This window comes from Parasteatoda tepidariorum, chromosome 2, assembly GCF_043381705.1.
Source record: "Parasteatoda tepidariorum isolate YZ-2023 chromosome 2, CAS_Ptep_4.0, whole genome shotgun sequence".
Classification (NCBI taxonomy): Eukaryota; Metazoa; Arthropoda; class Arachnida; order Araneae; family Theridiidae; genus Parasteatoda; species Parasteatoda tepidariorum.
This window is the reverse complement of record NC_092205.1, coordinates 42968977-42994610: the sequence shown is the minus strand read 5'-3', so window position 1 is coordinate 42994610 and position 25634 is coordinate 42968977. Positions and strand designations below refer to the sequence as shown.

Below are 25634 nucleotides of genomic sequence, written 5' to 3'. Positions count from 1 at the left end.
AAACTATATGGAGCTGAAAACTACTTTAAGCATAGTTCTAAAAGAAAGCATCATGGAAATTTTACAAAATATTTTTTAAAAAAATTAAATACGAGAAATAATAAGAGAAGGAAAAATATCGTAGCACAATCCCTATACAACTGAAAAAAGGAGAAGGGCCAAAGGCATGGAACCGGTCTTCTCTCCAGATGACGTATTCGAGCGTTGCGAAGCTCATGAAACAATACTTGTTACATAAAATAACCGGTTGATCCAGAACTCTTTTCGTTATCCCTCTTTAAGTTATCCCTCTTTTTAGTAAAATCTTGCAATTAAAAAAAAATAACCTGGGTGGCTACATACGACACATCCCGTTAAACAGGAAGGGCACATTTACACGCCATCCATCCGCTGCTGTTGCTGTAGGTGTGGTTCATTTATGTCGCACTAGAGCTGCGCAATGGGCTATTGGCGACGGCCTGGAAACATCCCTGAGGATGATCCGAAGGCATGCGATCACAATTTTGATCCTACGCAGAGAGGATGGCACCCCCATTTCGGTAGCCCGGCAACCTGCATGCGAACCATCCGTTGCAGATTGTATTTTTGACCTGAAACAGAGCATTACCAATCTCCGATCCAGTACCCCCAGAAGTATTGATTAGTTATGGGAACTTTATGATCCCGACAGATTTAGAATGGCACCAGTCACCATTTTGTACACGGGGAGTCTTCGGCCGGCCGGGATTGAACTCACGACCTCTCGAACACGGGACCCAACGCCTTACCAGCCAGGCTATCGCGGCTCCACTTCGCACATATGAATTTCAAATGTGAATAATATATACGATTTTGTGTCATAGCTTGAGAAACAGCAGGAGAAATTTTTTTTAAAATTAATTTTGCATTCATAATTAAAAATGACGTAATTTATCTAAACGCAGTTTTACATCATATTTGTCACAGAAGTAACATAAAACTTCTAAAAAATTTAATTTTTTTTTAATAACAGTAAAACAGGTAACTTAATATCTTTATTAGAAAATATTGGATAACAAGACAATATCGTAAGATTACTCTACTATAAAATAAAGAAACAGCTCTTTCAATTTTAAGCCTTTTATAGAGATGCCTAAGTTGACGTCACTTCTCTTACCTGTCTACTGGTAATCCAGCAATGATCAATCAGTCAATATGTTTCAATGATCAATACGTTTGTATTGGGAAATGGATATGAATTGCTCAATAGGAATGGTGCAAATGATAACTGATTAATTTGCTCCACTTAGTGATACAGTTCAGCTCTGGCTTGGACATTTCTATTTTGAAGAGCAATCTATTTTGAACAGCAGTTTGAATAGAAAATAACATTTGAGAGTACTGGTAAATTCCACTGAAGAAAAGGAATGAGTACATAATTTAAAAGTAATTATTGCGGTTACTTATATTTATTTCCTTCTGATATTGACAACAAAAGATTTCTCTTTCTTTTTTTAGATATGAACACATCATGTGATCTTTCTGTTCACCCAAAATGATAAAATGACAATTATCCTTTTATGATGCTTAAATTTGTGAAATGAAAGGAGAAACTTAACACGAAATAAAATTAAACAAGAAATATTTTCTAGGTATTTTTTATTTAAGTATTTATAAAAATACATTATATAGCATGCAAATTTGAAGATAACCTTAAAGGTAATAATTTTCTACAAAATAATATTAATAAAACTAGTTTACAGAATAACCATTCATTCTGGTTAATTTATTCAAACATTCTGGTTAATTTAAAACTGAAACTATATGGTTTCATTAAATAGAAACTTTTGTGTAGGTGATATTTGAAAACTATACAAATGGATAAAAACTATCATAGTTAAAAAAATAAATAAATGAATTCTAAAATCCAGCTGAAAAAACAGACAAATAAGAACCGTAATACCTTTCACCCATGGAAAAGTGCTTCCAAGTTATTATAAAATAGTTTATTTCATTATATTTTTTTAAAAATTTTTTGTTCAAAATTAAAAGATTTATGATCACTCCAAGAAAATGTCAAGTTTTTATTATTTTACTGATGGAAACTACTAAAAATAAATTGTAATAATCTAAGGACCCCGACAAAGTGCGGATAGAGTTTTAACAAAAATTATTGCATTAAAAAAACATATTTTAGACTTCTACCTAATAAAGAAACATGGCGGATTATCAATAATTGAAATATTGCTTTATAATTTTGCTAATATTTAATGCTGCTAAATTCAACAACAAGCTATGTCCGAAAATATTATAATCTGAAGAGAAAAAAAAAATTTTTCTTCAAACACAACTAATTTAAAATTTTAAAAGAATGGGCTGAAAAATTTTCTCCAAACTCCAAAAATCTAATATTTTATTGAATTAAAAAGTTTAAAAGTTAAAATTGAATTAAAAGTTTTATAAGTCGTTCACTCATTCTGCATAATGCTACTTTATACAGATAATATACAGTTGTTTTCGTATATAATCGTAAATAAAAGTTCTCAAGGGATATTTCGAAGGATATTTCGATAGGATATTTCGATAGGATATTTCGAAAAATTTTTAAAAAATCAACAAAATTAAAAAATATATATATATAGCTTGAAAATCAATACATAAAAAAAATTTACAATTCATTCTCTGGATAATATTGCAAAACCATGTCAAAATGCATTTTGACTTTTCATTCTACAGTTAATATTTCAACTTCAAATATTATGATTTTATGAAATTAAAATAACTTTAATTAAGGTGTTTCATATAAATATACAAATTATATATGCATATATTACTATATATATATATGACCCTTGGAAACATGAATAGGTGCTGATGAAGTAAAAAAGCTATAATTAAACTGAGATTCAAGATAACATATTTTCCTAATTTAGTGTAATCTTATAACCGATTCATTTTTTTTTAAAAGAAAAAAGATAAGCTGATTTTTAAAAAAATGGTGCTTACGACTTTATAATCTGAATACATGAATGAAGAAATAGTAAACAATAAACTAAAAAAATTGAAGGAAAAATGGAGATTTTAACATTTTTATTAAAATATATATTTTTCTAAATGATTATTGCCTTATTCCATAATGCAAATTTTTATGATAATAAAGTTTAATGCGTAAAGGTGTGGTTTTTCAAGGCTATACAACAACAATAATTTTATGTACAAATCATACATTTTTAAAAAATATGAAAGTATGAAATATATAAGTATTTTCACTCTGATTTTATTGGAATAAACCAATGCATATAGTCATTTTCAAAAACGTGTAACGTTGTTCCATCAATCAGTTCCTTACTGCTTTCTAAGTCACTGAAACAAAAGGAAAAAACATGTGTAATTAAATATTATTTTTTAAAATCATTTTTAAATAATATTTTTTAGTTACTGTTATGTAATTATGGAAATATAGACATTGCTATAATCGGCAACAATTCACTGAATCCCAGATTTTGCATCACGAACCCGAACCCGCCGCTTTGTCGCTCTCTATTGAATACTTTCATTTAGCGGTTAAAAAAAGGCATGTAGCATAACGTGTTTTGGCTGCAAAGGAGGGGAATTCTTACTCTCCTCTCCTCTACTCCACATCGATTAATCTAAAAATTATTGATTAAAAAAAAAAATGAGTAATGCATTTAAAATTCATAACTGGGTATCGTGCACAGAATTATATTTACTGTTGAAAAATGTAATTTATTAAAAATAATAATAACTATACTTTCAAACGCTGCATTGATCTGGTTTTCATTTAAGCAAATTAATAAACGTAATAACATATAAAAAATATAAAAATATGCTCAACGAAAAATGAAACGATGTTCAAAGGAAAATATAGAGTTACTAAATTTTTTAACAAAAAATCTGTTGTTCTAGAATCTAGATGGTATAGTCATTTTGTTTTGCATAGCAAATTTTCAAACTGTAAATTTTTTATTTGTAAAGGCGTGATTTTTAAGAACACATAATTCAATAAACATAACTCAAGCATTCATAGTTACTCGATTAATAAATTCACGAATTTGTCTCGGTGAACTGAAATCACCTCCCTTATTTTATCAAAATAATTGTCTAAAATGAAGTAAAAAAATATACACAATCGGCATTGCCAAAGAAAAAAATAACCAGCAGGGAGTCATCAAAATCTGAAGAATCATTACTAAGATCTATCAAAGTGAAGTGAGGGTTAAAAGCTATTAAAATCAATTTATTTAATATGTAGAAAGAGTAGATTAATTCAGAAGGGGGATTTCCGAACCATGAACATTGCGCTTGTAGTAATTGATTACATATGAACTAATATTAACGAAACCGTATTTTTTTACGCCGTACCTTATTTTGTCAAATAATCTTGTTTTATGCATAATCGAAAAATAATTATATCGAGAGAGAATTTTTTTTAACATTATTTATGAAATTTTGAATTATTATTAGTTTTAAAAGTTCCTTTTATATCTATAACGAACGCTATTTTTTTTTTCAAGCTTCCGCAATATTGAAATATTTTCAAAATTAAATTTTTTAAAAAAAAGGGGAAAAGTGCAGTTGCGTGTTTACAGCATATTTTAAAGTTTATAAGTAAACCTTTGTGCTTTATTTCAGGTTTTCTTGTGGATCAAAAAAATTTATCTAGTCATTTTTGAATTATGTTAAAAAAAATTTGCATCCCATGGATATTCAAAAATTCTGAAACGATTTTGAAAGAATTTTTTTTAATGTATATACATTTTTTTGTTACTTAAAAACAACTATTAATAATTTGCATGCTTTGCGGAGCACGTTCACTAACTTTTCTTACATAAATTAATTTTCATTCAATAATTTGCACTCATTCAGTTTTATACACTGAAGAGCCAAAAAAAACTGGTACATGCATGAGTATGCAAATAATGAATATGGAGCCAATCAAAGTACAGCGCCGCGATCGGCAACGCGAATATAAGACAACGAGTGTCTAGCACAGTTCTTAGATCGGTTACTGCTGCTACAATGCCAGATTATACAGATTTAAGGGAGTTTGAACATGGTGTCATTGTCGGCGCACGGGAGATGGAACATATCATCTCCGACGAGATAGCAATGAAATTTGGATTTTTCACGTATGACCATTTTACGAGTATACCGTGAGTATCGGAAATCCACCAAAATCCCCAGACATGAACATTATTGAACATATTTGGGATGCCTTGCAACTTGATCTTCAGAAGATATCCCCACCCCCTCTTACTCCCACTGGTTTATGGACAGCCTTGCAAGATTCATGGTGTCAATTATCTCCAGCACTACTTCACACATTGATTGAATCCATGCCACGTCGTGTTGCGGCACTTCTGCGTGTTCGCGGGGGCCCTACACGATATTAGGCAAGTATACCAGTTTTTTTGGCTTTTCAGTGTATGATATCAAATATTACCTCATTTCCTTCTCTTCAGAGCAAAGACAGTGCCTCATTTGAATCGCACTTTCCCCAGTCTTCTTACTGCAAACAATTGTTGGCAAACCTCTCAAACCCAAGCCTTTGCATTCTCGAGTACGTCGCTGTATTTGTTGAGGATCACACATGTCTTCTGGCGTAGAACACGAACTCCAAGATGACCATTGAGACCATTCACCTGAAATAGATAGAAATAAACATAAAGATTATCATGAAAATAAAAAAAAACTATATAAATAAACAGAATGTTTACAAGTACATGCGTGTTTGTACCATATACAAATCCGCAATTCTAAAATAATCCAGGCTAAAATTGGCATACACACCTTCAAAGACACGGTGGATCTACCTGTTTACTTTAAAATTTTCTACGACTATCAGCCACATTCAGGCCTCATCTTTGCTCTGAATATAAGCAAAAATCCGTTTGAAGCGTGGGAAGAGGTTTTTCACTTCCTCAAACATACTCAAAATAGAGCTCGTTACGTAATAGAACTGGCATCGGAAACTAAATTGGACTAAAATTTTAAAAGAGACTGACAAAATTCTTTGGAAATTCATCCCTCCAACTGCCGCTTGGTGGGGCGGCTGGTGGGAGAGACTGGTTCGTACGGTAAAGGAGCTGTTAAAACGCACTTTGGGTAAATTTGCATTATCCTATGAAGAACTCTATACTTTAATTTGTGATTGTGAATCCATAATAAATTGTAGGCCCTTAACCTATGTATCAGAAGATCCGCAGGAGTTGATCCCTCTCACACCTGCTATGTTTCTTATCGAGAACCGGAGTTCCAATGTTGAGGATATTGATGAATTAAATTCATTAAGTCTTAATAAAAGAATAAAATATAGAAGTAAGTTATTAAAAGACCTACGACAGCGTTTTAGGAAGGAATATCTTGGACAGCTGGTGCAGAAACACAATGAGAAACGATCTCGTGAGCCCAGTGTAGGAGAAATAGTCCTGATAGGAGATGATAATAAAAAACGTTTATTTTGGCCCTTGGCTAAAATTATTGAGTTGATTCCAGGACCTGATGGGAAGATTCGCACTGTTAAACTTAAGACCCAGAATGGTTCAATTTTACGTCCAATTCAACGTATCTTCCCACTAGAAATTCAGGCAGATGAAATGAGCATCACTGTAGATAAGAAACATGGTGTAGATGAATCGAATTCTGGCGCTGAATGTAAAGTCAAAGGTGGCTCATCACCTGATAAGACCATAATGCAGCGATATACTTCCTCTGGAAGATGTGTAAGATCTCCCAAAAGACTTGATTTGTTTAATAATGTATTTTATGAGCTTGAGACTCACTCTGAGTTTCAACGGGGGGAGGATGTTGTGAAATGAAGTGCAGTGAGGAAAGTGTTGGCGATGCGCGCCTCTGTGCTTGGCGTCAGACTTTGTCATTCAATGTTATGATTCCGTCGGAGAAGCAGCTCTGACCAAGGAGCTGTTTGTTTTGTTGAATAAATGTTCATTTTGTATTTAGAAGGCCTATGTGTCACTTTTATTTCCAATGCACCCAGCATCTGGTAGATGCAGCCCATGAACGATCTGGAATTTCTCCTTCGGTTTCTAACATTCACGAAATCAAGTTCTGACAACCTAAGTGCTAGACAAACGTTACAGATCTCAAGGCAGCAAAATCAATTTTTTCTTCTTCTTATACGCAAAATAACATGTAGAACTAATAGAAAGAAGTCGATAGTTTTTGACATTACATATAAGTTTATAAGCTCAATAACAACCTGGACGCGGGGTTTCACCTGACTACTAAGAAGTATGGAAATTAATTGTGGGCCGGTGCGCGTCGGAAGTATTGTACAAAGACTCCAGCTATTGCTGGAATGCATACCTAGAACTTCCAATTCTCTCGTAACTTTAGCCAAGGAGGTAGCATAAAAATATTTAAGTGAGTAGCGGGAAAGGGGAAATGACTATAAGCATGGCATTTGTTAGTTTTGTTTGCATTTGCTTCTTTTCCCTTCGAAGCATATAAGTGAAGATGTCAAACAGTGTTGTCACTGATTACCTGGTAGGAGTAATGAAGATGTAGTTAAAGTGGCAATGGAAACAGGCAGAGGACACAAACAAGGTCTTGTTTCCACAACTTCATGATGACCACTGCAGACATCCTTCAATGAACCCTGGCATCGTCGTTTGCGTACGCGTATGCGAGTTGAATCACAGGTTCCATTCTTCATACAAGAACTCCATTCTGACCATTCTCCTGAAACATGCAATTGAAAATCGGAAAATCTCAACCATTTGTAGTTTTTTTTTCTTTTTTCATGTTTAAGTAAAAAATAAGTGAAGTATTCCCTAAACAGCATGGTGTGAGTCAGAAGGTCATTGAGAATAAAGGTCCACGATTTGGAGATCAATGGTATGATTATGGTAGTGTGGTCAGCACTACGAACAGGAAACCTTTACTTCACTGTCTAGCTTGTACCCATCTATCTAAGCTGGATGGACTTCACTGAAGATCGAACTCCAGTCCTGCTCGATGATAGCTCAGTGTTTTTTCCCACTTAGCTATTGCAGCTATTTTCATGCTTGAGATCAGATTAAAAATTAGATTAATTAAGACTTAAAAAGTATATTCGTTTACGGGGGATTATGGGGTTCTCAAATTTATCTCCAATTCGTGATTAGGAAGCGGAAAAAAAGAGGATATTTAAAATTAAGAATATAGTACTTAAAATAATAATCGTGAAATTTTATCAAAAATTTTGTTTGTAAATTTAGAGAAACTTAAGATTAAAAAAAAATCTGAACAAACTTTTGCGCGAAAAAAAGTGAGGATTTATTACAGTATGTTTGCTAAAATATCGGTGCTCATTCCCTTAACCAAATACGAAAGCAGATGTAAAAATATTAAATTTCAAAAATAATTACGAGCAAGAAAGAAATATCAGTATGCGACTCAAGCTAATAAAGCCTATTATACACAACATTGGAAGTCTCGTCTCAACAACAGCATCCGCGTCAATACAGGAGTTTCAAGCCGCTATGGTTCAAGGAATAGACGATTTATCGGCACAAGATCTTGAGTCACGCTCGAGAGGAATACCACAGTTGCCTCTATGGAAAAAGATGACCTTCGAGGGAACAGAGGCTCAGTTCAAACCAAGTTGCGTAAAGACGACCTAGCAATGAACAAGGGCTGCACGCAGCACAGCCGGCGTGCCACACTCTAATCCATTGGAACGCCCTCGGACTGGATGTCAGATACGAACGTTCTGGTGTACAAGTAAAGTCCTGTAGTGGACTGATTGTTAAGACACGGTTCTCAGCAAATCCCCGAAAATCAAGCATCACTGGTTGCGGTCAGTGTGCAGGTGGGTGACCACTTGGATCAGTCTGCGTAGGGACTGAGGGTGTGCGGTATTGGTCCTCGTTAAACTGTTCTACCGTAAAGTGCTCGACTTCTCGTGCAGGTCGTCGGGCTACCGAAGCGGGGGTGTCATCCTCTCTGCAGAGGATCAAAATTGTGATGGCATGTCTTCAGAGCATCCTCCGGGATGTTTCCCAGACCGTCGCCAATAGCCTGTTGTGCAGCTCTAGTGAGAAGTAAATGAATTGCAATAACAATAGCGTACAATGCAATAACAATATTGTTGTTGTTGTTCATTTTCGTCGCACTAGAGCTGCCCAATGGGCTATTGGCGACAGTCTGGGAAACGTCCCTGAGGATGATCCAAAGACATGCCACCACAATTTTGACCCTCTGCATAGGGGATGGCACCCCCGTTTCATTAGCCCGACGACCTGCACGCGAAGTCGAGCACTTTACGGTAGAACAGTTTAACGAGTACTAATACCGCACACCCTTGGTCCCTACGCAGACTGATCCAAGTGGTCACCTACCCGCACACTGACAGCAGCCAGTGATGCTTGACTTCGGTGATCTGCTGGGAACCGTGTCTTAACGANTGCTTATACCTTATAAACGATAAAGAAGTGCAAATATTTCATTCTGTATCTACACACATTTTTTCAATAAATATTTTAAGTAAGATTTGTACATCTTAGTCAATTTATTTAATATCTTTCTTTAGCAAAACATATATATTTTCAAATTTATAAATTGATTTAAATCAATATGCGTATGAAGTCTTGATAGAAATCTGACTTTCTGTGCCTTAAAGTAAATGAAATTCAAAAATACTATATCGCGATACATCGCTATATCGCGATGCAAAACTGACGATATATCACGATATATAATTTCTAATATCGCCCAGTCCTAGTTGTCATTGATTACCTGGTAGGAGTAATGAAGATGTAGTTAAAGTGGCAATGGAAACAGGGAGAGGACACAAACAAGGTCTTGTTTCCACAACTTCATGGTGACCACTACAGACATCCTTTAATGAACCCTGGCATCGTCGTTTGCGTACGCGTATGCGAGTTGAATCACAGGTCCCATTCCTCATACAAGAACTCCATTCTGACCATTCTCCTGAAACATGCAATTGAAAATCGGATAATCTCAACCATTTGTAGTTTTTTCTTTCTTTTTTCATGTTTAAGTAAAAAAATAAGGGAAGTATTCCCTAAACAGCCTGGTGTGAGTCAGAAGGTCATTGAGATTAAGGATCCACGATTTGGAGATCAATGGCATGATTATGGTAATGTGGTCAGCACTACGAACAGGAAACCTTTACTTCCCTGTCAAGCTTGTACCCATCAGTCTAAGCTGGACACTGAAGATCAAACCCCAGTCCTGCGCGATGATTTGTTGTTGTTGTTGTTGTTAACTTACGTCGCACTAGAGCTGCACAATGGGCTATTGGCGACGGTCTGGGAAACATTCCGGAGGATGATCCGAAGACATGCCATCACAATTTTGATCCTCTGCGGAGGGGATGGCACTCCCGCTTCGGTAGCCCGACGACCTGCGCGCGAAGTCGAGCACTTTACGGTAGCACAGTTTAACGAGGACCAATACCGCACATCCTCGGTCCCTACGCAGACTGATCCAAGTGGTCACCCACCCGCACACTGACCGTAGCCAGTGATGCTTGACTTCGGTGATCTGCTGGGAACCGTGTCTTAACGATCAGTCCACTGCGGGACCCTGCGCGATGACAGCTCAGTGTTTTTTCCCCACTTAGCTATTGCAACTCTTCTCATGCTTACGATCAGATTAAAAATAAGATTAATTAAAACTTAAAAAGTATATTCGTTTACAGGTGATTATGGGGTTCTCAAATTTATCTCTAATTCGTGATTAGGAAGCGGAAAAAAGCGGATATTTAAAATTAAGAATGTAGTACTTAAAATAATAATCGTGAAATTTTATCAAAAATTTTGTTTGTAAATTTAGAGAAACTTAAGATTTAAAAATAAAATCTGAACAAACTTTCGTGGTAAAAAAAGTGAGGATTTATTTCAATGTGTTTGTTAAAATATCGGTGCTCATTCCCTTAACCAGATAAGAAAGTAGATGTAAAAATATTAAATTTCAAAAATAATGACGAGCAAGAAAAAATTATCAGTATGCGACTCAAGCTAATAAAGCCTATACACAACATTGAAAGTTTCGTTTCAACACAACAGCATCCGCATCAGTACAGGAGTCTCAAGCCTCTATGGTCAAAGGAATAGACGACTTGTCGGCACAAGATCCTCAGTCACGCTAGAGAGGAATACCACAATTGCCTCTATCGAAAAAGGAGACATACGAGGGAACAGAGGCTCAGTTCAGAGCACTGAACACAGAGCTCAGAGCACTGAACAACGTAAAGACCACCTAGCACTGAACAAGGGCTGTACGCAGCACAACCGGCCTGCCACACTCTAATCTATTGGACTGCCCTCGGACTGGATGTCAGATACGAACGTTCTGGCGTACAAGTAAAGTTCCACAGTGGACTGATCGTTAAGACACGGTTCCCAGCAGATCACGGAAATCAAGCATCACTGGCGGCAGTCAGTGTGCGGGTGGGTGACCACTTGAATCAGTCTGCGTAGGGACCGAGGGTGTGCGGTATTGGTCCTCGTTAAACTATTCTACCGTAAAGTGCTCGACTTCGCGTGCAGGTCGTCGGGCTACCGAAGCGGGGGTGCCATCCCCTCTGCAGAGGATCAAAATTGTGATGGCATGTCTTCGGATCATCCTCAGGGATGTTTCCCAGACCGTCGCCAATAGCCTGCTCTAGTGAGACGTAAATGAACTGCAATAACAATAGCGTATAAGCGAAAGTAAGTTTTTTTTTACTTATACTTTCGTTTCTTGTTTCGTTACTTTGATTAAAAAAAGAAGAAAAAACGTTAAAGTATTGCTACGTTGTCGTAAAATAGAGAACTGAAATTATTAGCAAAAGTATCAGTCGTAGAAGCTTTGATATTTATGCGATGGATCCACTTGAATCAGGTCAAAGTGATGTCAATAAGTGAGGGAGAGACAGATTTTGTAAACAATAATCATTGCTTAAAGCAAGAATATATATGTAAGGAACAAAATCAAAGATAAATGAGATGCCACAGTAAGGAATTTGAAGATTTTGTTGTCGTTAAAAAAAATTAAGGAATGGACCATTCTAAACGTTAGCGACAGCAAGAAAAAAGGAATCGAGAAAGATTAGGAATTAGTGCATTAAAAACAAAACAGCATTTCATACCTGATTCGCTTAAATTTTCAGAGGCATTCTCACTGGTTTCCATTTTCATAGCTGTGGGGTAACAAAAAAAATCTTAGTTAACTAAATAATTCTCAGATTAATTGATTAAATCAGGATGTTCTCATAAAATAATCTTTAGTGTTTTTATTTTAACCAAAATTTATCATTAAAGTCTAGATAGCTACTATCTAGACTTTAATGATAAATTTTGGTTTTAATTTTATTTTATAATCGATGTTGAACAGCCGACTTATTTTTGGATTTATGGTTATAAGTGTTTAGCACCATAACCTTAAAATTTTGAACCAAACACTGAAGACAAAGAGAACTTTTTGATCAACTACTGGGGCAAACTATCCTTCATGATGGACCGTTTAATGCAATTAACCTGTATTTACGTTGCAATGAGAGTAAAACTACGAAGCCTTCCATGATTAACCCGACGGCAAGAGGATTCAAACCCCTGATTAGTCTACCAATAATTGGAAATAGCTAGAAATAAAAAGTAAACTACTAAGTATTTCGTATGTTAACCGATGCATGAAATCGCCAAAGATAAAATTTGTAATAATAATGTTGCCAACTTTAACAGCTTATTATTTGACATAATTTTGATATTTTATCGTTGTAATTTTTTGATGGAAAGTTACACATTTTGCCAGTCAGAAGCAATCATTGTAAGCTTCAAAAATTATTTTAAAAAATAATTTATTTTATTAAAAAGAGAACTGTCTACATTCGAAACATCAATATTACTCGAGCTATTTTATCAATTTATTATCGCTATTTTACTTTTAATTGTATGATTTTCTTACCAGCAAATCGAACTGTGTGAACATCAATGTAGAACATTCCTGGGGGAAGAATTCCTTTTCCTTCTTCTAAAGCACGTACAAAGGCAAAACCAACTCTTTGTGCTCCATCCGGTAGAGGTCGCTTCAGGTGCACTGTACACTGGACAATAACACTGCCATTGCTAAATTAGAATAACCAATATTTTGATTTGTGAAAAATATTAGTTGAATTTAACAGAATGCAAGGAAGAAAAAAAGCTCTAAACAACGTTTGATCTAATAATCGGATTTTCATGTACTGTGTGGGACTCAATCTGAATGATTCAAGAGCCTCGTCTTAAATATGCCATATAATTTGCGCCAATAAGTTACAAAATCAGACAAAAAAAATATACACTTTCTGTAAATAAATTTACCTCTTCTTCGACTGATTCGTATTCTTTGCATTAACCTCAAAATCTATTTAAAAAGTCGTATATGTAAAATTTCGATTTCTCTAGTCGAATCGATTTTCGGTTCGACTAAAGAAATCTATCTGAAACTAAAGACAATATTTCGTACAAATATTGTCTTTAGTTTCAGGTGAGGCTCTCAAGCAATCAAGATTAAGTCCTAGTACTTGAAAATTCGATTGTTAGATCAAAAGTTATTCACGATGTTAAATTTTTATTTTATTTCGTTCACTTACATGTCGTAAACTTATTGAATTATACGGGTCTTAGCTCACATCTACAGTCATTTTGCTATACATCATGCTAATCGGAAGTCTCCAGCAACTTTCAATCCGCATGACAGCTTTTAGACTAATTACGATAAGTCCACTCACATTTGGAGTAAATATAGCTCGATTTATTTCGAGCTATACTTGCAATAAGTCTACAACGTTCACTGCATTAAGCTTAATCAAATTCAGACTGAGTTTACTCGAACATTTTCTAACAGATGTTAGGACAAATAAGCTGCTTGTAATGAACCTAAAGAATACTAAGTTCAATCGGAAATACAGAGAATTATTATATCCAATCAGCCTTGCGCTTTGTAAAATGGCAGTGATGTTTTCAAAGAGCAGGGCTTTTCAATTAGCTTGCGTCAAACTATTTGAAATTCTATAATGAATAAAATTAATTTGCCAGACACAAATGAATATTTTAATAGAAAAAAATAATATAAAAATGGAAAATATAATAAATAAATTATTATATTATCTCAATTTAAAAAATAAGTAATATAATAAATAATATAAAATAAATAAGTAATATAAAATTTATAATAGAAATTATTTGTTCTTCAAGAAAGGGAATTTAGTATAAGTTTTTTAAACTAATCGTCCATGATTATTTTAACAGTTTTTATAGCTGAAAACATTTTAGTTTTTGCAGAGAATTTTTCTAAAGAAAAGTATTTAAGACAAAGCTTATGATTTTTGTAACACGAAATGTATCGTTTTTGTTTTTGACGTTGATTTTGGTAAAGAAACGATCAACGGTATTCATTTTATTTTATAGTGGACAGTATTAATTAAAAACTAAAAATGATAGTTTAATAAAATCATCCTTATTATTTCCTTTTTCTTTTTTTTTGTTTTTTTGAAAATATTAAAAAATAAGCAAATGTTATTTTGATTAATAAGAAAAAACCTTTGGTTCAATCTTCTAATTGTGAGGGGGAAAAAAACGATTATATTAAAAAAAAATTAAAAAATTAATTTTTAAAAAAGCAATTGATATATAATAAAGTAGTAAAGAAAATAAAGTAATAATATGAAAGTAATAGAGGAAAGTGATAGATTAAAGTAATAAAGTAGTAGCACCAAACGTTTCGTTTACTCTAAATATTAAACCCTGTTCCAAAAAAATAAATAAATAAGTAAGTAAATAAATAAAATGAAGGATCCTTACCTGAACTGAAAATCATTGCTGGTATTGTAAAGATTTACCAAAGGACTATCCATAAAAAGAACATCAAGCTATAAGAAATAAAAATCGAAATTATTAATTATTTTTTGTATACATACATTTTACAGAACTACACACATATTTTTTTTTTTTATTATTTTAAAGAGCTACTTCCAACCAGATTTATTTCGCCCATTTTGCCTATTTTTTAGGAAAACTTAGGGCTGAAAACAAAGTTAACTCAAAGAACCATTGACTGACTTGCAAATAAATTAGGTCAGCAGGCTTGCCCGTGTGGCAAGTAGCATTAGAAACAACAACAACATCAAACTAGGTTTGTTGTAATATTAGCTAGAGTGTTTACAATTATTGCTACTCAGAGACACGGGTAATAGAGTGCTCGCCTCCCAATGAAGTGACTCAGGTATGATTAACAGCAATCGCTGGGCAATACGAATTTCCCTTCCGGCTCGCTACCGCCCGCTGACGTATAATATACTCAGTGATAGACAAAATATGGGTATTCTCTTGCAGTTGCGCTAACAGTGACAGGTTTTCCTGATTTTCCATGTGAAGCAAATATGAATTAGTTCCATCAAAAAAAGTCCTCCATGAAGGCTAGTTTGTCCCAATGCTTGATCCAGGAGTTCCCTTGTGTTCTGGGTTGGAGNAATAAACAAATGTTATTTTGATTAATAGGGAAAAACTTTGATTAAATCTTGAAATTGTGAGTGGAAAAAATCGATTATATTAAAGAAAAATTAAAAAGTATAATTTTTAAAAAAGCAGTTCATATATAATAAAGAAAATAAAGTAATAATATGAAAGTAATAGAGGAAAGTGATAGATTAAAGTAATAAAGTAATAAAGTAGTAGTACCAAACGCCTCGTTATATATTATATGTAATTCTTAAAAAATATTTAATTATCTAAATATTAAACCCTGTTCCAAAAAATAAATAAATAATAAAATAAATAATAAAATAAATAAATAAAATAAAGGATCCTTACCTGAACTGAAAATCATTGCTGGTATTGTAAAGATTTACCAAAGGACTATCCATAAAAAGAACGTCAAGCTATAAGAAATAAAAATTGAAATTATTAATTATTTTTTGTATACATACATTTTACGGAACTACACACATATTTTTTTAATTATTATTTCAAAGAGCTACTTTTAACCAGATTTATTTTGCCCATTTTGCCTCTACTCTGAAATATTTTTAGGAAAACTTAGAGCTGAAAACAAAGTTTACTCAAAGAACCATTGACTGACTTGCAAACAAATTAGGTCAGAAGGCTTGCCCGTGTGGCAAGTGACATTAGAAACAACAACAACAAATTATGTTTGTTATAATATTGGCTAGAGTTTTTACAATTATTGCTACTCAGAGACACGGGTAATAGAATGCTCACCTCCCAATGAGGTGACTCGTGTACGATTAACGGCGATTGTTGGACGATACGAATTTCTCATCCGGCTCGCTACCACCCTAAGTGCTGACGTATAATATACTCAGTGATAGACAAAATATGAGTTAGAATTCTCCTGCCGTTGAGCTAACAGTGAGAGGTTTTCGTGATTTTCCACGTGAAGCAAATATGAATTAGTTCCATCAAAAAAAGTCCTCCATGAAGGCTAGTTTGTCCCAATGCTTGATCCAGGAGTTCTCTTGTGTCTTGAGTTGGAGTCAAAATTATAAGAATATGGCGTCGGATATTAATGGTCGTAAACTAAAAATTGGTATGGCTTTTCAACACTTGTTGTAAAATAAAATATTTAAGATTGTAGATTATTAACGGGAATCTAACAATTTAACGAGTGCCTATGAAATATACGTTATTTTAATAAATAAAAAAAATTTCAACGACTATACAAAAAAAAGAACAAGTGTATCTATATTCAATGTATTTAAAAATTATTTGTTAATAACGAGCAAATTATTTGATGAATGATTCTAATACTGGGGTGGATTTCACATTTCAGGTATTTATGATACCCAATAAAATATTATTTTTTATCATGGAATTTTAAAGTTTGCTGGCTTAGATGTTTATGATTTCCAAAAATGAATACGATTAAAAGTTATTATGTACCTACATTATTGTTAGAATTTGTCAAATGCTTCAATTTCTATAAATTTTAAAAAAGAGCAATCCTTGAAAACAGGCTGCCCAAAATGACCAAGTCAAAATTCTCTTTTATCTTGCAGTAATTTCTAAATCGGAAAATAACTACAAAACACTTATATATTTCAAAAAAAATGCATTTTTTTTATAAAAAAAAACTAGAAAATATCTTTGAATTTGTTTTACATTTTTGTCTTGACCAAAAGAAGTATCTGTTACCAAAGATCTGTTTTTGTTGAAGATGATCTGTTTTTTAAATGGTTCAGTAATTTCAAAAATACTTCAAATTTGAAAATCTGCCACTTGTATGATTTTTATTACTGTTGTTACGATTGGTATTATTATTACGAAAGGAATAAACCTTACAGAATGCTTGAGTTCAGCTACCAATTGCAAATGCTGTTCAGACGTCTTCTCGGTTAGTTCAATCTCGAATTTTCTATTCATAATTCGAAAATGAGTGGCCACTCTATTTATACCTATGATATCACCTAAAGAAGAAAAATTAATATATTTTTTTATTTATTTATTCTGCTAGTGAGAAATGACAAATATTGTAAAGAAATACATTATATTGTAAAGAAATACAAAAACTGAAAAAAAAATTTCCCGAACTAATACATTAATTAAATATTTTTTAAGAAATAGTTATATGTAATAAACAAATTAACTGCTGTTAAACTATTGCTACTAGTAACTCAATACAAAAAAAAAAATGTAAGGATAATAAAATTGCTATTGTGTGAAGAAATATAACAATTGCGTGTACATTTTTCAAATTTACGTGTAGCGCTATTTATTATTTCATTTAGCATCATACAAATATAGAAAATGTCTCAAAGCTAATCGAATCCGACCAATAGTATATTTAAAACTGCCTTCATTGAATTTCCTATAATTTATAGCAATTTAATAACTTTACAAGCTATAGCTAAGTACCATGTAGGAATTTGCTCACATTTAATAGCATACAAATGACAGTTGAAAGATATTGAAAACTCCATAAAAAATAAATAAATAAAAAAAAGAAAGAGCAACAAAACGGCAAGTTATTTTTGCTAGTAGTTTCCTGTTAATTATTATGATTTTACTAAGGGGATTCAGCTCCGTTTCCCGCTCGCTTCGTTCATAAATTTTTTTCTGCTCAGCATTTTTGTTTCTGACAAAAAATAGATTGTTATATCAAAATTAAAGCTTCAAGTAAATTATCCCAAAATCTTTTGACACATTAACATTTTCGTTACCAATTTTACTTGGATAATTTTTAAAACCAATCATATTCCTCGATTGTTACTGTAGTTTCCTCAGATTTGTTTAAACAACTATTTTACTTTTTTTTATAGTTATTTAATTCTATACAATAAAATAAGGAATAATTATTACTAATTTCATTGTAACAGTAAAATCTCGCATTCCTCAATTATTTACAGTCGCAAATTATTTACATAATTATAAATTATTTACAGTAAAATAAGGTATGAATAAACTATTTACAGAGCAATAACGCTCAAAATAACGCCCAGTAACAGCAAGTAAATGTAAGTAATAATTAATTAGTATTAAGTTAACTAAGTAATTAACAGTTAAGCAACTTTTATTAATTTATGTTGATAACAGTCAAAGATGACTGAATTTTTTTTGCTTGTTATTGGTCTAATAATCTCATTTTTCTATCAATAAGAATGCATCGACAACAAACAGAAATGGTAAAACGACGGTTTTAGATAATTATCATATCATGAATTACCTATCGAGATATTTGCCAAACTGCCTCTATAATAAGTAACTAGATTAATGTTTTGTTATCCTTCAATTAAAATTTTCATAATTCATTGTTTCGCAAAAAGTGGGAATAAGGGTTAAAGTAGTCTATTTTCAATAGCTTAGGTTTCATTGGAAACTTATTCTCACAGAAAAATCGATTTAACGTTCATCCATAGTATTAGTACATCATTGAACCATAGCCTCGAGCAAACTTGTTGCACTTTTTATAAGTTAAAATGAGCTGCATTTCATTGAATTTAATATAGCTTAATTTGCACTATACTATGGTTCAACTTGGATCCATATTAAGGTTGCTGTAAATAAAAGCAATGTTATGGTTCGACACGATTAAAAATTTTCAAAAATCTATACACTGCCCGAATTTATAAAGTTAGCCTGATACAATGCCCAAAATTTTGATAATTATAAATTCCCTATTTCTCTATATCTCTATTTAAGACTTTTTCACGACATCATTTTCCAATTACAGCTTAACCTAAACCATACCATGTTACCTATATGATCCGAAATGCAATAACCTCTATATATAATTGGGCATTGTTTCTGGAAAATCTAAATCTGCAATGTAAAATAAGGGTTTACATCTAAGTCACTTATGGAAATCAATTGATTACTGCCTAGACAAAACTACAACTCATTCATAACAAATACATTGTAAACACACACACATCCTTTACAATATCATTTTAAATTTGTACCTTAAGCTTTTAATAAAATACTACATAACCATTTATAACATACTTACTTTCATTTTCGAAAGGAAACCATGGAAAACCAAATATAAGTCCTCCCTTAACTGAAAAAGAAACAAGCAATTTCAGCCACTAAAGAAGTTTTGTTAACTAACACAGCATTAGCAAATTCAATTCCTCCCAAAGATTGTCTGTGCGTTATAAAATGATTGATAATTAAATGATTGGTTGATTGTTTGTATGTAAGAAAATGGTTGATAATTAATAAACAGCTAGAATGCAAATTTTAATCTTAAAACACTTGTAAAGTTGTACTACTCTTGTAAGAAGCGTTCGGCGTTCAGCCATATGTTTGGTACTAATATACACATATTGATATACGGTTGAAGTCGCTTATCGTGAGTGTGAAGAGGCAGCAACATTGTCTAGTTATAATCGAAAGTTTATTCATGCTTACTAAATTATAAATAAAATATTTACTTTATTTATTTGTTATTTCCGTACAATATTTAAAAAAAGATGGTTATTTTGATATGAACTGTTTTATTGTCTCTTTGTTTGTGTCATTGTTCTTTGGATAGAACTCAAGGCCCGAAAAACATCGTCAACCCTGCTTTCGTAAAAATTTCATGTGTTTGCTGGATTTGTAACTCATACTAACTTTCACTTGTCATCGGAATGTTAAACAAATTTTTTCAAGTAAGAATTAGAAAACCTGGAGAGATTGGAGTACATAGACATTTTATAAATTACAAAAATATTGCTCGCTGAAACCGGGATCAGCTTTTAACGGGGTGTGCTCGTTAAAAGCGATTTCNTACTGGGAAAAATTAATACCTGGTATCAATTTTTTTGTAAAGAAGCTGAAAATTTCTCAATTTTAGCTCCCACTATCGATTTAATTTTATATCCGTCACCTTCGAATCCATATATATATATTTTCTTAGAAAAAATAAAGCAAACATAATAATATAAATAAAAAAATATATATTAATATCATGACCACTTTTTAATTTTTTTTAGAAGTATGTGTAAACCCTGTTTTTGGTGAAAATAGCCTGCGTTTGCGATACATTAAAAAAAATGCCTGAAAACTAAATTGATTAACCATATGACAACAGAAATCTAAAATTATGTTTCGTGGACGTGAATCTAATCCATGATTAGCTATCGCTAAGTATATTTTTCATTAGCACTATGGGAGAAGAAATTCTACTTCTTTGGATAGGACTCAAGGCCCGAAAAACATCGCTAAACCCTGCTTTCGTAAAAATTTCATGTGTTTGCTGGATTTGTAATTCATAATAACTTTCACTTGTCACTGGAATGTTAAACAAATGTTTTCAAGTAAGAATTAGCAAACCTGGAGAGATGGGAGTATATAGACATTTTATAAATCACAAAAATATTGCTCGCTGAAACCGGGGTCAGCTCGTTAAAAGCAAGCTCTGCTCCAATAGACTTAACATAGTACCAAACAAGTATTTCCGATTCGTCAGTTAAATCCGAGTTCCTGTCAAATCAGGGCTCGTTATAAGTAAGTTCAACTGTATTAATATATTTACCCTCTCAAGAACCATATACAGGCTTACCCAAAAGTGAAACATGATTGCTGAGTTTGTTGACCTCTGTTTAGGAAACTAGGTATCAATCTATTCTGTTTAGGAAACCATTTCAATTTCATTTAAAAAATAAACTAGTGTTAGTAATTTTATCTACACACTTTGATTACGTTTGATATTGTTGTAATATTGTAGTAACGAAATTTTTGTAACGTTGTTTTCTTTGTCCTCATTTTTGAAAAGGAATCAATATATATGTGTGTGTGTATAGATAAAGACGGTTCATCTATATATTAAAAAATGTGTTACTATACCTGCGTGCACAATAACAGCAACGCCACAAACAACAAGAGCCAAAATGGCAACCATTGCTAAGATAGTAGTCAAACGATACCATGGGGCTTGAATAGATTGGTTGCTTGAGGATGGTTTCCTGAAATCCAACCTCCAAATATTTAAACCAGGAACTTTTGTCAGCTTGGCTCCATTAGAATCTCCAGGAATGCATCTCGATATAAACTTTTGCTTTTTTGTATCAGCTCTTGCGACTTTCCTTGCTTCCAAAGGATCATAATAGGCTGGATTATCAAGCTGAAATTATAAAGAGTAAAAGCACTCTGAAGAATATAATGTTTACGAATATAAGATTTTAAAATAGGTGTACTTATGAATCATGTAGTTTGAGCATTTATTCTCAATTGTATATTGTTTACTATATTCCGTTCATTTTAATTTTGTTTATTTTTAGAAAGAAAAAACTTTTCATGCACCTTACTTTATTTAAAAGAAGGAAACTAGCAGGCTTCGATGGTCAGTAGCTAGGCCTACACTTATAGTCACTATTAATGAAGTGACTTAATCTAATTTCCGCTAATTTTAATACGCCATGGTCTGTTGGCTCGTCTTCACAATCTCACCGCTGCATGTAGCTCTAATGTCTTTGTTCTCCCTCTCGGAATCACAGCTTTGTGGCTCCCTGTTAATTAATCCTAATTCGTAAGAAGTGAAAGGTGCAAAATTGGATTGCACATTTAATTTGGTATTATCCCGAAAACGACAGCAAGAAAACTATCCCGAGAAAGAAGAATAATAACAATCGAGGGGGATCGAAGAAAAAAAAACTTTTATTCGACGGATTTGGATTTTTGGCTATATAAATAGGGCTCGTAGCCGCCATTTTGAAAATGTGATCCTAATAGTTTAGTTAGGAAAGTTGTCTAAAATATTAATCCTTTAATTAATTTCTCTTCTTGCACGTTTCCCATGAGATATTTTAAAGAATTTTTTTAAAAAAATTGCACTCAGTTATAAAGTTCATTTTTCCAAATATAATTCCTTATAAAAAAAAATTATTAATTATTTATCGTTTTTTATTAATCATTATGTTACTTAATGAAGGATGGTGAATTTTTTAAATATCAAATCAAGCAAATTTTCACTTAATTTTAAACTGTGTTTTAAATTACAAAATGTGAAAAATGAAGATTTAAAGAAAGCGGTTTTTTTTAAAAAAAATTTATAGCTTAAGAAATATTTTACTGAGATTTATTTGTAATATTTATAATTTTTTACTGTTTGAGCTCCAATTTTATATTTCGTCTCTTAAAGTTGCATTAGTTTTAATTATGATTTTTTAAATAATTGCTTCTTTAAATGATTATATATTAATTATGAGATGTATTTATTTCTGTTTTAAAAGTATGTTTCAGTTTCCAGATAATTTAAATTGCTGTAAAATTAGTAAAAATATTTCTTCCAAAAAATACAGGAATGGTTTCCAATTTGACAATGAAAGGAACTTTTTCTTCTGACGTGAATTTTAATATTTGAAGAAGGGAAAAATAAATCCACATTAACTGCTCTTTTTTTTCCTTTAAGAAATTTCTTTTATTTATAAATAAATGTCTCAAACATTTAGGTAACACTTCCTTGAAATATTATACTTCTTTCAGAAAAATGTTTACATTGCCAAATAGGAAAGTAAAGTAGTACCTCTCAAAAAATGACAACGGAATCTGATTGTCACTAATTGTCAAAACGGAAGCCCTCTGAATAACTTTTGTTTTAATGATTGAATTATTATATTTTTTACAGAAGAGACATAAAATATGCTAATAAATGCTAACTGCTAATAAAATTACGAAATCAGACACAAAAGTGTTCTTTCTCTAAACAAGCATTCAGAGAAATCTGGATTTTTATAATTTCCAAAATACGGGAGGGGCAGTCGCAATTTGGAAAATATGGTCCCAAAACTATAAGCCATTTTATGTTAATTCAACTTTTTACATATTTCGCTTCATCTTGGGAATTTTTTAAGAGAATCGAAATATTTTGGGCATATATTTATAAAACTCCGTTTCCTAGGAATGTTTATTCCATATCATAAATATTTTATTATACTTAGTTATTAGTTTATATTATTTAAATTTCTATTGATCGGAAAGTTTTCAATTGTAAGGCATACAAAGTTTAACATAATTTAATACTATGTAGTTTTGAAAGCATCAATATCTGAACGAAATAAGACGAGTTATTAGTTATGAAAATCTTTTGTTCAATTTACATAGTTTAAAATGATGTAAAAATTATTATACCTAGAAATTCAAAAAAGTTTCAAACAATATTAAACATAGTAATAATATTAAATTTATTTATTGAATTGATTATTTTTGGATACTCCGTTTTTTAAATTGAGCGCTAAAACTTTTTGATATGCTAAACAAATTTCCAAGTTGCTCAACAAGTAAATTAAAGGGCACAAACTTTCAGTCTGGTTAAACTTATGGAGACATATTTCCCAAACAGCGAGAACCAATATATTTTTAGAGTTAAAATTATGAATCCGACGAAAAAAGTAATGTTTATTCAGAGAAAATACGCGTGTCTGATTTCGTACTCAGAGTATAGTATTTGGTATGAGAAAAATTCGATAATTCGAACAAAAGTTATTTAGCATAATTTATTGGATGAACTTATATAGATGAAATAATATGAATAAAACCAATAACGATAAATAAATATTAAATTTCAGTTCATTTTAGTATTTATATCTTTGATGATTATACTAAGTGCGAATTTTGTTGTTTAGTGATGGTCATGCGTGGAATTACCGATGATAACTCTCATAATCACTTTCTTTTAGATTAATGCGTTTATGATTTTGAAATATAAATTATTTTGAAGTCTTGGCATTAATATCAGAACTTTTTTAATATTTTTTTACTATAATAGACACAGAAATGTGAACCGGTGCGTTTAGAGGAGTTTTATGTTTTATTTTTAAGGATGTGGTCGCTTTGAGAGTTGAAGTATACCACACTGCTTAATGCTATCGGATGATAGAATCTAAATGCTTAACCTTTAGCCTTGTGAAATTTTGAACCCAACCCAGAAGATAAGAGAACGCTTAATTCAAACAATGGAGCAAACTCGCATTTTAGGTGAACATTTCACTGGGTTGTAGGTACCTGGAAAATATTAATACCTGGCATCAATTTTTTTGCAAAGAACCTGAAAATTTCTCAATTTTAGCTCCCACTATCGATCTAATTTTATATCCGTCACCTTCGGATCTATGTATATATATATATATTTTCTAAGAGAAAATAAAATATTCTGCTAGCTACAAACATAATAATATAAATTAAAAAAATATATTAATATTATAACCTCCTTTTTTATTTTTTTAGGAGTGTGCAAACCCTGTTTTTTGTAAAAATAGCCTGCGTTAGCGATACATTAAAAAAAAAAAATGCCTGAAAACTAAATTGATTAACTATATGACAACAGAAATCTAAAATTATGTTTCATGAACGTGAATCTAATCCATGATTATCCATCGATAAGTATATTTTTCGTTAGCACTGTGGGAGAAGAAATTCTACAATCAGTGAATAGTATTCAAATCAATTAACCTTCACTAGGATTCGAAGCTCTTATGCTAATAGGTTTTAGTTTTTTAAAGCCGAACTAAATTATCTTTAAAAAGGCAAGACAATAAAAATTGTCAACTATAAGCAACCAAACACAGAAACTCAAAATTTAACCACTGACAAATTATGGTATTAATTACTGTCTCTAAACCTTAAATTACTCATACGAATGAAAAGTTCAACTTACCCCTTTTTCATAAAATTCGGGAAAAAATAAACCAGGTTGAATATCAATATTAGGAATATCCTTTTTCTCGGGTTCCTTAAAAGTATCGCCGAACGATACAGGTATAATACAGACATTATTGTTTTCCTTATCCAAGGATAACTTTGGAAATTCCTTCTCTTTGGACATTGTCTTCATTATGGAGGACGTATAATGGTAAAATTAAAATCTATAAGTTTTCAATTGCTTAACATTGAAGACAGTTTGTGGTAAAGTAAGAGTTTTCAGTTCCTCGTTAGGTACATTGAAATTGTTCTCGAGTTTTCGGTTGTTTTCACACAACAACAAAAAAAAACTTGCTCCAGGATATTGGGAAGATGAAAACAAAACACTGTCCGCAGTCGCAATTTTGTTTTCACACATGAGAAGACACATTGTTTAGAGTTACGGTCATATTTCCGTGATTTCTAACAAGGGGATGGCTAATTTAAAATCCTGTTTGATTGTTATGAACATCGCCAAATTAGTTCTTAAAAGGAACGTGTACTATTAATGCTGTTATGGGACTAATACGAAAGTAAATTATATATATA

General features: G+C 32.1%; 1 protein-coding gene across 1 annotated transcript; it reads right to left on the bottom strand.

Moving 5' to 3' along the window:
- Window positions 1–3221: 3221 nt before the first annotated feature.
- Window positions 3222–22177, bottom strand: LOC107448244 (uncharacterized). Its single transcript, XM_071177499.1, has 8 exons — window positions 21255–22177; window positions 19432–19482; window positions 17268–17392; window positions 15780–15847; window positions 12895–13055; window positions 12080–12130; window positions 5423–5621; window positions 3222–3321 (listed from the first exon to the last, which is right to left on the bottom strand). Exons 1-8 carry the CDS (start codon window positions 21307–21309, stop codon window positions 3225–3227), a joined length of 807 nt encoding a protein of 268 aa, XP_071033600.1. The 5' UTR covers window positions 21310–22177; the 3' UTR covers window positions 3222–3224.
- Window positions 22178–25634: the final 3457 nt, after the last annotated feature.